This window comes from Cynara cardunculus, assembly GCF_001531365.2.
Source record: "Cynara cardunculus var. scolymus isolate 2C chromosome LG 2, CcrdV1, whole genome shotgun sequence".
Taxonomy (NCBI): domain Eukaryota; kingdom Viridiplantae; phylum Streptophyta; class Magnoliopsida; order Asterales; family Asteraceae; genus Cynara; species Cynara cardunculus.
The window spans coordinates 31,741,881-31,755,162 of record NC_037529.1 but is presented as its reverse complement, the minus strand read 5'-3'; the positions used below and the strand labels follow the sequence as shown (position 1 = coordinate 31,755,162).

General features: G+C 35.1%; 1 protein-coding gene across 1 annotated transcript; it reads right to left on the bottom strand.

The window, feature by feature from the left end:
• Positions 1-508: 508 nt before the first annotated feature.
• On the bottom strand, positions 509-13,072 carry LOC112507491 (glutathione S-transferase zeta class-like). The gene is made up of 11 exons (XM_025112104.1): positions 12,977-13,072; positions 12,792-12,891; positions 12,612-12,668; positions 11,310-11,395; positions 11,093-11,164; positions 10,382-10,435; positions 10,218-10,293; positions 5,892-5,953; positions 4,322-4,381; positions 3,002-3,118; positions 509-760 (listed from the first exon to the last, which is right to left on the bottom strand). Exons 1-10 carry the CDS (start codon positions 12,977-12,979, stop codon positions 3,017-3,019), a joined length of 672 nt encoding a protein of 223 aa, XP_024967872.1. The 5' UTR covers positions 12,980-13,072; the 3' UTR covers positions 509-760; positions 3,002-3,016.
• Between the last annotated feature and the right edge of the window lie 210 nt (positions 13,073-13,282).

The following is a 13,282-nucleotide window of genomic DNA, read 5'->3' as shown; positions in this document are numbered from 1 at the left end:
GCATGGTTAGAGTAGCGGTGGGCGGAGGATAGCGGTGAGGCGGAGGATAGTTGTGACGACGACAATAGTGACATGATGGTTGGTAGGGTATGGGCGGGGCTATGGGTGCGATAGTCCAAACAAAGACAATTGTTCCAATTCTTTTGAGAGATTTCATTCCAATTCTTACCAACCAAACGCGTAGTCAAATTCCATCAAATTCTAATTCAATTCTTTCAAAGTCAAATTCATCAACAATTCCATCAAATTCCATTATGTAGACCAAACACCTCCTAAGGCTCATATGTGAATCATTGAAAAATTTCGTTTCAAGATACATATGTGAACCCAAATGAAAAATCTGTCACGTTGGTTCACATATGCATCTTCAAAAAGATTTTTCAATGGATTCATACATGAACATTTCTTATCTTCTCACGATATTCAACCTTCTTATTTGAACCAACCTTTGTTTTGGTATTCTTCATAACAAAACATTGAAATCTACTTAGAGGAAAATCACACAAACAAAAATCAAAATATCCTTTTAATTAAAACTTCCCAAATGTGTTAACATTTTAAGATAAACAAAATAACAATACCATTTTTATGATGAAAACTTTATAAAATACAAAATGCATTCTCCATATATAACACACCAACGCGAAACCATTGCAAGTTCTTATGTAACACGCCACATACGAAAGCGCTGCAATTTTCGGATATAACACGCCATACATGAAAGCATTACAATAACATGCCACACATGAAAGCGCCACAACTGCAATCAGATTTAATGAAATATAAAAAAGGATCATTGACCAATAAAAAGCATATTGAAGTTTTCTTTAGTTGTATAGAAACAATTCCAAGAGTTTTAAAACTACATTTTAACATTAGAAATGCGTGTCATTGGAATTAGGTTTGATTGATTAAATTATATTAAAATGTTTGATTCTAACTTAATATATACTAAGAGCGACGAAGAATTATGTGAGAATGAGAGTTAATGTGAAAAGCGTAAGAAGAGATTTGAACTTTTAATCACCTTTAATCTCAAACCTACCCATGAATCGTGCTTGATATAGGGATCGATCCGGTGCATCTCATTCTAATGTGGATCCAAGGGTGGAGATCCCTTCTTACGCTTTCTATCTTTAACTCTCGTTCTCATCGGAACTCAATCCTACTAAGAGATAAGATAGCACCCTATCTTAATGCATCAAGGTAGGAACTTTTTTTTTCTAAAATTACCCTTGCCCTACAATTTTCAATCCCGAATCTCATTAAGAATAAATAGTTAATTAGCAATGTATGAATTAAAAAATGTAATCAAACAATGATGTTTAATTGTTATAAATATTATTTGAAGTCGTCTCATTTAAGGATTTTAAATCTAGGAGCGATAGGGAAAAAGAACTTGGATAAGGACCCAATTTCGAATCCGTTCCATGAGCAATTTGGGCCTAGCCAAAGTTCGACTTGTGAAGGTCTAGAAAGATACTTGGATTTGCTTCTGCGAAAGAATTAGTACACTAAAAAAACAAAATAAGCCCGGTCAAGACTAGCTAGGACCGTTAAACTCGTATCTATCTTAGTTTTCAAGTCAATGACAAGTTAACAGGGGTGAGCAAAGGCAGGTACCCGACCAAAATTCATGGAACCAGTCCCCGTTATACCGGTTCTTTATATTTGGGAACCAGTCATGGAACCGCTTGGAACCGGTTCCGGTACCGGGTATCCGGTGTCTTAACTTTTGTTAATTTTTTTTATCATTTCATACTATAAAAAAATAACTATTAGTCTATTATAAAGAACCAACATAAATAAATTAATACTACAAACAGTGAAAACTAACCAACTTAAAACTAAAAACTAATAATTACATAAATAATTTGATAGAAAATCTTAAGGAAGCGGCGATAAGTATAACACTAAAAGATAAATTAATAATTTCAATTTTTGTTTATTAAATATAATACACATATAAAATAATTTTTATTAAAAAAATAGCGGGTACCCTTTGGTTCCGGTTCTTGGTACACAGGGGGTACCCTCCGGGGTTAACGGTTCAAAGAAAAATGAGAACCGGAACTGGAAATTCCGTATTTTAGGAACCGGAACTGGAACCAATCACATCGGCTCCGGTTCCAGAACCGGCAGTTCCGGCTCCAAAGACAGGTAACCAACTCCGATGCTCACCCCTACCAGTTAACGATCAAATGTTTTCAACCATTGGGACATGAGGACCAAACCAGAATCGGATTGCGACCAGTCATTATGCATTTCTATGTGCAAAAACTTCATCTGAAACCACACTAATAAATTATAAGATTGATCTCTAGACTCCCAAAACATGCACAAAAGCAAGCCTTGAATCTATGTTCCCAAAGAAACCAAAATTCACATCCAAATCCATTGAATGCATAAAAAATGAAAAGCCCTAATTCAACATAAAGAATTGTTGAATGAAAATGACAGCTCACAGGATAAAAAGTGAGATGTAATAAAGCGAGAGGGATGAGGTTTGACTATGTGGATTGAGACACCAAGTTTTCTACATGAATCCTATACCCAGGTTGCTCTGACAACGAAAAGGAAAGATCCGGTAGCAAGCTTCCTTCGATAGCATATAATTTATCAAGACCAATAATAATATTTCTTTAGATGCGATTTCAGAAATACAAATCAGTTATTCATTTAGCATATTTAACCGTGTAAAAGCTAGATATGTAGAAAACATGCACTTTTATAAGTTTAAGGAATAACCAAACACACCCATTATGTCCCATTCGAAATTAGGGTCTAGGGCATGACCCCTACTCCAAAGGGTAGAGCGTTTTTTCCATGAAAACCCTCGGCTTTTGAAAAAGCGTTCTCAAAAAGATTTTGGTTGCAGAAAGTTGGTCCAAAAAGTGAAAAGCAGAACCGATGCTATAAAAACAGTAAACAATAAAACATATACCAGAAGTATAGAAAGCAGTCGTTGGGAATCAATTTTCAACCGAGAGTAAGAAGATACCTTTAACTTGTTCCCTCAATTGTTGGGGAAATCTGGCTGCTTATCAGGCATTGCATCTTGGATGGCAGGTACCTGCATGTATGCCTCACTCAACCTGGATAGAAGAGGGAACTCCGTCTGCACCAATAAGTAGCAAAAGCTTTAATGATCCTCACAAACAAACTCCAAAATATCTGCTGGTCTGAATTCTAAATACGCACACACACATCTATATATATACATATATATATATATATATATACACACTAGAAGGGTACTCGCACAATGCAGCGAGATAAATATCCATTTTTATGTTTGGTTTTTATTATTTATCTCTATCGATATAATACGATTTTATGTGGTTTTGATAAAGCAATAATGTTTTTATTTTTGAATGAAATATAAATTTGAAGATAATATAAAATTTTGAAAAAAATAAATCGATATTAGTATCAAATTAAATACCCATTTCCATTTCCATTTTCATTCCCTAAAAACGAACCAATTGTCCCTTTTTGACTTATCACATGTGAATGAAAAGAAAAAAAAACGTTCTCTAGGGAACCAGTCCATGGAAACTAGCAAACCCCACCAGTGCAATATGTAGTATATTAGAAATTATTAATTATATTAAGTTTCAAGGCCGCTTATAGAAGTACATAAACATATTGATGAAATTTTGGGACATATAAACATGTGTATGTGTTCTCACATGCATACAAATTCTATTAATCATAAACAATGTGCACCTCCTCTCTGATCTAAATTTGAGAATGCTCAGTCCGTAATAAATCAAACTAAACAGACCCAGTATATCCGACACAAGGTAGGGTCGGGCACTCGGGGTAAGATATAAGCAGACCTTGCCTCTACCCCAAAGGATAGAGATGATGTTTCCGTGAATACCCCTGACTTGTAAAACAAAAACAAAAATTCAAGGAGACGTGAGAAAAATAGCATAGTAACATAAGAGTGTGCAAACACGCAATAGTACTAGGGAACACAAAAAGAAGCAGGGACGCACGAGGGACATAAGATCAAACAAAAAGGGGAGCATACTGACAACTACTAGAGTAGGAAGAAAAACAAAGAGTGACCGTACAATAAGAGAAGGAAAAACCAACACTCGCATAAAAAGAGAATTCCCAGTCTCTCTAATTTGTTATTGGGCGCTTCTACAATCACAAACCTTATTATGTACTAAGAAACATGTCCTATAACTGGTCGAACATTGAAGGTGGTAGCAATATTGAGAAGAATTGTATAAGTGACAGCAACATGAGCAGCCTGCTGTAAACAGTTATGTGAAAGGGTATATGATGTATAAGCGAATAGCCTTACCATGTCATAGTTGAATCTTTGTGTCAAACCAATGATTTGTGGAGCAAGAAACAAATCAGCCTGCAAAAGTTGGGATAATTTCAGACATTACTGCAGTCAGCGTATATAAATTCACGCAAATTAAGATGTGAGAAATGAGAATGATTGTTAATAGAAGCTTGTTCTAGTGTATTCAACTCCATTACATTTTTTTCTTATTTTAAATGGTTATGTACTCTATGCATAACTAATTCTCAATGGCGATATACAGGAGTATCTCTTATCCTTTCTTCTTGGGGACTACCAACTGAGAATAGAGTAAGTTCTCTTCAATGATACACCCCACCTTTGGCTCAGAGCCTAGAAGTCTTTACCGCCTAGTGCACCATCAAAAAACTCCAACTAAGAAAAAAGATATATCAATCAGTTCAAAAATACCCAAAATTCCACCCAACTACAAGAGTAGATGAAATCTAACTGCACAACAATAGCACACCCGTTCTATGGAGAACATCATAAAGGAAATGCTAGGAAGGATCAAGGAAACACCTGCCCTATATGTTCCTAAGCTTTAACAAATTAAGATTTTTCTTTAATGAGCACCAAAAGAGACTCACAAAGCTGTCCTTCCCTAATACCCTGTTCGGCACTTATCTAATCCCTCAATCATCTGGTCTGAAAAATCAGGACAAACATGTCCATTTGCATTTTCAGAACTTGATTCAGTGACGAGCATTTTTACCACCACTATTATAATATAGAACTCATGATTCCCAGCATCTGCTTTGCTGATCTCGTAGATGAATTTAAGGCTTTTTTATTATTTCCATAGCTCCTGAGCCAACACACAGTTGCAGGAATCAAAGGAGTGTGAATAGGATCAAACCCAAATGGAAACTAGCATGTGTGTCCATAATACTTCATTTGCGGGAGAGAAAGGATCTACCCATAAGGATGTTATCTGAAAATGGTGAATAAATATTTGGTTCCAAGAGTTCCAGCATCAGGCCTGTAAAATTGTTAGACTTTAACATGCTAGTTTAATCGCGGGTCACCTGAAGTAGGACTACTTAAGTCGGTCTCTGTCCATATGTCCTGTCCACGACATTTAACATGCAGAAGTTGGGTACCCCCCTAGAAGGCTCAACTTGACCTGTTAACATACCCATCTTTGCTCATTTCAACTCAATAAACGGCAACATGATTGAAATTCTAGACTCAAGTGGAATGCCAATTTTAGCATAAAAAAAAGATTTATCATACAACCACACCCATAAAAATACCTGACTCCTTTTGAAACCAGAAAACCCGACTCAACTGACAAAGCTCCCAAGCTACCAAGGAACCAACCCAAGTTGAGCTAGGCACCAAGATTAAAACCTGTTAAAACCGCTGGTTAAGCTCAAGCCTGGCTTAGCTTGACTTTTTGCAGCCCTACTTAAATTTACGGAGTCCAGATCAGCTTAGTTATAGCATTGGCAATAAATAGTTACGTTTTCAATCAGGAAAGAAGAACATGCTAGATTTCTGTTTATGCATAATTAAGATTCCAGATGCAAGAGAGTATATGCAATAAGGAAGAAAACAGTACCAGGAAAATTTCATCTCCTGTAGCATACTTTCCAGCATGACCTTTTAGTAATTTCTCCAGCGCTACAAGAATTTACAGACATCAGGCAAGGCTTTAAAATCAAGAATAGTTGTAGCATTATACTGTCAGTCTACTATCAGGTCCTACTAAATTTGAAATCAAAATTCAAAATATATGTCTAATGTTTTAGCTTAGGATTCATAAGAGAAGTGGAGATGCTGCAAGAGACATCCAGGCTGGTGCAAACTCAAAACCATCTGAATTTCAATTTGTTCACCACTAATTCAGATGTGCCTCGAAATATACATATAATCGAATTTACGATGATTAATAACATGATTATGTTCAGTTGGCATATTGATCCTGAATAATCAGCATGTGGTAGCCAGGTTTAATATGTCTAACTCGATGATCATGTTCTTAAATGAATTATAATGTTAAAAAGTGCTTTTGAATTTCCATATGAATGATAATGAAGAAATCACTATGAGTGAACTTGGAGGCAATTAATGTCAAACTTTCACAAGTAACCAATTAACAATGACCAAAATGATAAAGTAACAAAAATTGTTAATCATTTTGTGCATAATTTTCGAACACTAACATGTTATGGTCGCTCACCATGGTCTAGTCAGCACTTATAATTGTAAGAAAATAGACAAGTGTGATTGCCTTTGATAATGCTTTTGTGGATTTTCATGCAAAGCAATTCATGAATGAATTGTACTATATAATTTATTTAAAAACAATCTGGCAGTAACTATCATATGACGATTGGTTCCTGCAATAATGCAAACCAGACTGGAACCTGTTTTAGACCACATGATGTGATTTCTGATTCGTATGTTTCATCCAAAATAAAGGCCCAAAACATGGAAAGGAAACTACTGCTCGTCCATTTTGGGCCTTAGCATTATGTTAATATGTATGATATATTAAAAAATATAATCAACTAAGTTACTTTTACACTCCAATACATAGTGGAATTAAATATTATGAGAATGTTATGCAAAGGTGATTTTCTTATATCAACTTGAGTGAAAGGCCCAACAGAAGGTCACTCATGCATTGATATGTAAGATGAAAAATAAAGCATATTAAAGTACGTAAGAAGGGTCATGGTGTGTTTCAGCCTAAAGGAGGAATTTTATCATTTTTATTAGATGGAAGTTATCGCACATTACCAAGGAATCTACGCAATAGAGCATAATATCAATGGCTAACAGTCATTGGCACCAGTGTTTTGAGAGGTGTGCCTAGGCCCAAGGCACAGCAAGTCACAAACGGGGCGTTGCTTTCGAATGAGAGCCTTGTACTTGAGGCACAAAGTGCAAGACGAAGTTTTTTGCTTTTATCGTTCAGAAAGTTTTTTGCTTGGCTTTTCTTCTTTTCTCTTATCAGATATGGTTATCTTTTCTTTTATGTTCTTTTTAGTTGTTGGGGTAAGCAGCTGCAGTATAAATGTAGAATAGTTTTACTTTCACTTAATATTTTTCTGCTGTAATTATACAGCTGTAGGAACCTTCTGTTGTGGTTCTAATTTTCACAGATATGGTAATATATATATATATACACATACACACACAGTAGAGCTGTACTAACTATTCTTCAGTTTACAGCTGTCACTTTTTTGATAATATATTGTTAAAAATATTGTTCTACCTTTTTGTATACTACTCATACTTCAACTAATCGAATATGATCTTTTTTGATTTATATATGTTTTATTCTAATGATTTATAGTCTTTTCATACTCTATATGATCATAAAAAAGAACTTGAATTCATTTAAACTAATTAATTCGAATTGTATTTGCATTGATTTGTTATTAGTAATATGTTTCAGCTAGACTTCATATCTGACCTTACACCTAGCTAGAATCACTCTAAGAACATGAAACAACGCAAATTCATATTATGTTCTCCATCTCATCGTCATTACAAATTTATACTTCTACAAAAGCTAATGAAACAAAGGGAGAATATAAAGAGCTTTAGGGAAAGCTCTAGCAAATTCTCATGTCCTATTTAAATTACCAAAGCTAACAGCATCTTAACCACTCACATGGTTTCTTTCTGAATTCTGGTTAGTAGTTGAGTGGAGTGTGCAAAATGTCTTTTCTTTTTCTTTCTCTACTTGGAGAAGTTGATTGATGAACTTCTGCACGTTTTTATTACAAACCGAACACTTCCTACACAGATCCCGACGTTCAAGAGGCTGGGAGCTCTCCCTCTCAACCTTCACAAATACGAATTCGTGTTCTTATATGACATAAATCATTACTCTTCTCCCCTTACTCACTTATACTACCACCAACAGATTTTCCCACCCACAAACTTTGAGTTGATACACTCCCCTGCCACAGCCTACCAACTTTGCCTTATTGACTTCCCAAGTATATAAGTGTCACCTTCAGAGTATAACATTAATACACATAAAATACGAATGTTATAGCTAAAAGACTAGCATAAACTCATTTCAACTTACCAAGTTCTCCTTTATTTTGACTTTTAACCTGTAATTTGAACTTATCTAGTCCTCCTTTATTTTGACAGTTGCAATATAAGTAGCCTCCAATCCTAATAATGTAATGCATACTATCATCTCTTAACACCTTGTAGAAAGGAACTTCCACAAAAGGAGAACACCATATCGCCAACTATGTATACCCACACTCATACTTTTGCATCCCCATTTCAAAATATTCTCATACTTCCACAAGAAGTGATATATCTGCACCCCAAGAGAATGCAGAAAGGAACTTCTAAGAGCTTTCAAGAATTGTTGGAACCAGCTCAAGTTATCAAAGCTGGACCTTATCCATGCCCGAGATAGGCTACTGAACTAGTTATTGTAAACTAAATAAATAATAACAATAGTAATAATAGAATGAAAACAAAAACTGAAGTAGAGATGGCAAAAAAAACCTGAACCCGTTGGGGAACCCGATACCCGAACCTGAGTTGACTGCAGAGGAGACCGAGGATGGGGATACCCCTCGGTCCCCGGACCCGGACCCGATAATATATATGTATATATATATATATATATATTATGTAAATGTATATACAATAATAAAATTGTGAAAAGTTACTGGCTATCTTATGTTGAAAATTGGGTTTTGTCCTTTCCTAGGAGACTAGGGCTTGAAAAGTAGAAATCATCATTGATATGAAAATTGGATTATTGGTTGGACTTGAAAAGTAGAAATCACCGTTGCTTCGGAATCTGCATCTAGTACTAGTGGAAGATTGACAAGTCCCTATTGAAGTAGACGTCATCCAAGTACAATAGAAGCTCTAATGTTTTCGCAAAGTTGGTTGTGGGAAACTATTAATAAAGGTAAAATATTTGATCAAATTGTTTTATTATCTATATATGTTTTAAAAAACTAATAACATTTTTTTTGTTTTTTTAAATGAAAGGGCGTCATTTACGTTTAACTATGCAACCATTTTTATTGATGCCCATACATATGATAAATGATGAAGGTAATTATGCAATCATTTTTTATTATGATTGGACAATTTATTGTTTTTATCATGTATTTGTCACTAAAATGTTTTTGTTATGTTTTTAGGATAATAAATTTTTTGAGGATGGGAAAAGTGATTAAGGTGTTGGTTTTGAATGTTCTGGGGAACTTTTGGTGATGTAATGTCAATGTTAACCTTCAAGTATTACAATTAATTTTCGGTTGTTTAAAGTTTTTGTACGATATATCACTTAAACTTGGAATTGTTGATTTATCGTTTATATATAAACATATTATGTAGATCGAAAATCCCCGATTTCCCGATGGGGATCCCCGTTCCCTAGGGGGACAGGGATTGAAACTTATTCCCCGATGGGGATGGGGATGGGGAATGCGATCCCCTGTATCCCTGAGCCCATTGCCATCTATAAACTCAAGGCACATGGTATGCTTAATACCACAGCTCACTTAACATGGAGAAGAAATGTATAAATTACAGTGTGAGCAGATCAAGACCAAGCAAATTAACAGAAACATTCAATGCATAACTAGATAACTCAGACAAGGCTAGTAGAAAGATGTTGATCCTTTTCTGTAAGGTGTACTATGTGGATTATGCTATAGGCCTTCAGATAGTCAACACAGGCTGTGACAAAGGAAGATGATACTGGATCTGGTCATATATAAGTCAAATTAGTGTATTTTTATTATATAGAACATCTCCACATCTAGGCGTCTTAGTGTCACATGGGGTATTAAGGGTTTCGCTTTTGTTTTATCTCAGGTTCTTAAACCCTTCTTCAAAGTTAGTTTCCGGGTTACTGTGAGGAAAAAAGTCAAGTGGAATTAACCTGCAAAGCCCTTTCCAACATGCTTTTGAATCCATGGAATATTTGCATCAGGACCAACATTTTCTCCAATGTATTGCTGCAAGTTTAGATAATGAATAAAATGTAAGAACTCATGTGGAAGCAAGGGGTTTAAGAATCAACGAAAAGAACATTTTCTTACTTACCAGAATAGGTAAGCTAATAAGAGGCTGTATGCTCGAAGAAATAATATTTGCAGCCTACAAATTTGAAAGGAGGCAACTTCAATTATACCGGGATGATGGAAGGAACCACCACATAAACCAGTAACAAACAAACAGGTACGCTATCATGTTGTATCCCAAAACTTAACCATGTTCTTGAATCCACAACCATAAAAAGTATCAGAACATTTTAATCAATATTGCAACAAATTCAACATAATAATATTTCAAAACATGTAACCTTAAACAGCTTGATTTACTCAACAATGTAATTCCACTTATGTGGGATAGGTAATCCTATATCTAAATGATCACTTGCTAATTCAGTAATTTGTATTACTCTGGTTTCCGTTGACAAAGCATGATCATTTATCTTGTAATATTCTCTAGAAATATAAAATATCAGTAGCAAAATTATCACACCAAAAGAGTGATGACTTTTTCCATCATGAGTCTTCTTGGTCCTCCTTTTTCTCACTAAAGTCTTCCATTGATCGCACAAGACAGGGTAACATAGGCTAATAACAAATATGATGATTCCTACAAGAGCAAGTAGGGAAACATCTACTCCATTTTTAAATTCACATTAAGCAGTCAACTATTAAAAAAGTGCACCTGCTGATGTTAGCCTTGAGTACAACGAACCAGTGGTTTACTGCATGAACTTACATAACAACAAATGAAATGATATACCTGATAATTTATCGCCCTTTTCTCCAGGTCATGAGGTAACAAAGGATGCTGAGGATACTTCTCTTCAAGGTACTGTTTCATAGGAAGAATAAGCACCAACTAGAGTAAAGGAACGGAAGAAAGGCCTTCCTAAAACAATACAAGAAAGCATGAAAACATACAAGTAGACCACTTGCATGAAGCAGATTATGGAGAGGCGATCACTGAAATTACTAACCAATATTATTGCAAAAGAATCAGCAAGCACTAAATCACCATCCACAAGAGCAGGCACATACCCAATAGGATTAATCTTTAAAAACTCTACACTTACGAAGATGGAAGTTAGAAACACAAATAGAAATGTTACATAATAGAAGCGCCATAAGGAACTAGTAAATCTAGAGGTAACCAAGCATAGAAACCAAATGTAAACCCGCAAAAAGCATAAATCTAGAAATGCAAAAACCAACCAGAAGTAGCAATGTACAGACAAGTAACAAATATAGATGAAAATTAGAAACCTGAAGCTACATGACACACCCAAAAGTTAAGTGCTGAAGTTTTTAGCCACCAGAACTAAAAGTTCACAAGTAGTAGTGTGCGCCATGGCGTAAGATGCGTCTTCGCTGTTATGATAAGGTCTGTAGCGTTTGTGTAATGAGTGGTTCACGCCATGCCACACCACGACGCGCGTTTTTTTCAAGGTGTGGCTTTTTTTAAAAGAAATTTTCTTTTAAAATGTAATTTTCTTATTTTTTTTAACTTTTGTGTTTTTACACTTTAACTTTAGATTTTACACTCTTATATACTCACGTAATCACATGACGCAAAGTTTCATGGATACACGCATGTTACGGACTCATGGTTAAAACGAAGTTGTAAAACCCTTCCAAGTTCTATGTTGCATATTTGATCACCAACTCTTTGCATAATAGTAATATATATGATTTTTCTTCTTCTAATATGAATGTCAAAATTTTAATATCATTATATTATTGAATAATAAATTGGAAATGATACATGTATATATCTATTATATATAGAGTAAATTATGTATTTCGTCCTTGTGGTTTGTTACAAATTTCAGATTTCATCCCTATGGTTTCGAAGCTACAGTTTTCGTCCCTATGGTTTGCAATTCACACGGATGAAAATAGAAATTTTCAACAAACCACGGGGACTAAAAACGTAATTTACTCTTGTAGATATATGACATACAAATTTGCCGCCTTATGTAACTTCCTAAAAACGCCGCGTCCACGCCGTGGCATGTAAGGCTTAAGCCTTTAACTCGCCGCATTATCCTACACCAACCTTACAGTCCCTCTGTCTAAAAGAGGAGATACAATCTGAACTTTGAGAGATCAAATAGATTTTGTTAAAGACAGCAGCAAAGTTTTTCTATTTTATGTTATGGTATGCATAAAAATATCCCCAAATACAGATGGTGCATTATTTTGGAGAGATACAAGCATTTATTCAGCTAATATACTCATTCAGACTATAACCCTTAAATTGAACAATTTTAGTTTGTTACCAGGACTGTGCTGCTCTCGTTTGAACAGATTGATGGCTTTGTATTCATAATCAAGTCCTGTTGGCAAACCACAAACAACAGACTCAAATTAAATATCTGTAATTGAAATGCTTATTAGGAGCGTGTACAAACCAACACAATACGCAATCTCAGGAGAAATAATGAATCAAATAACAAAACCTTTTAAGTTGAGAGCAATACGAACACGAAAAGAGGAACTGCTCATGAAAAATGAATAGAGTTGCAGCTTCTTTGGCAACTCTTCAGCACCAGCCGTCGTCTACACCGTCGAAGTATTAATAATAGGTTTGTTAGTGCGAGAGAGATAGAAAGAGTGAGAGTGAGAGTGAGAGAGAGGGACGCACCATATGCCGAAAATGCCAAAGCTACACAGCAGAAACGCAGGAGGATGGTGATTGAAGGAGTAGATATGCAAATTTTGAGCAATGGAGGAAAAGAGAGGAGTCAAAAACCGGCGATCCAGCAAAGCGTGTATATATATATATATAATATATATTATATATAATATATATATATATATATATAGAGAGAGAGAGAGAGAGAGAGAGAGAGTCAACATACTGTTTCTAGAAAAAAGCTTTTGTTTGACCGAATTCTTTCTGTTGCTCCAACGACTGTGATGTTACTTTCTTTAAAAACAAAGGGAGAAA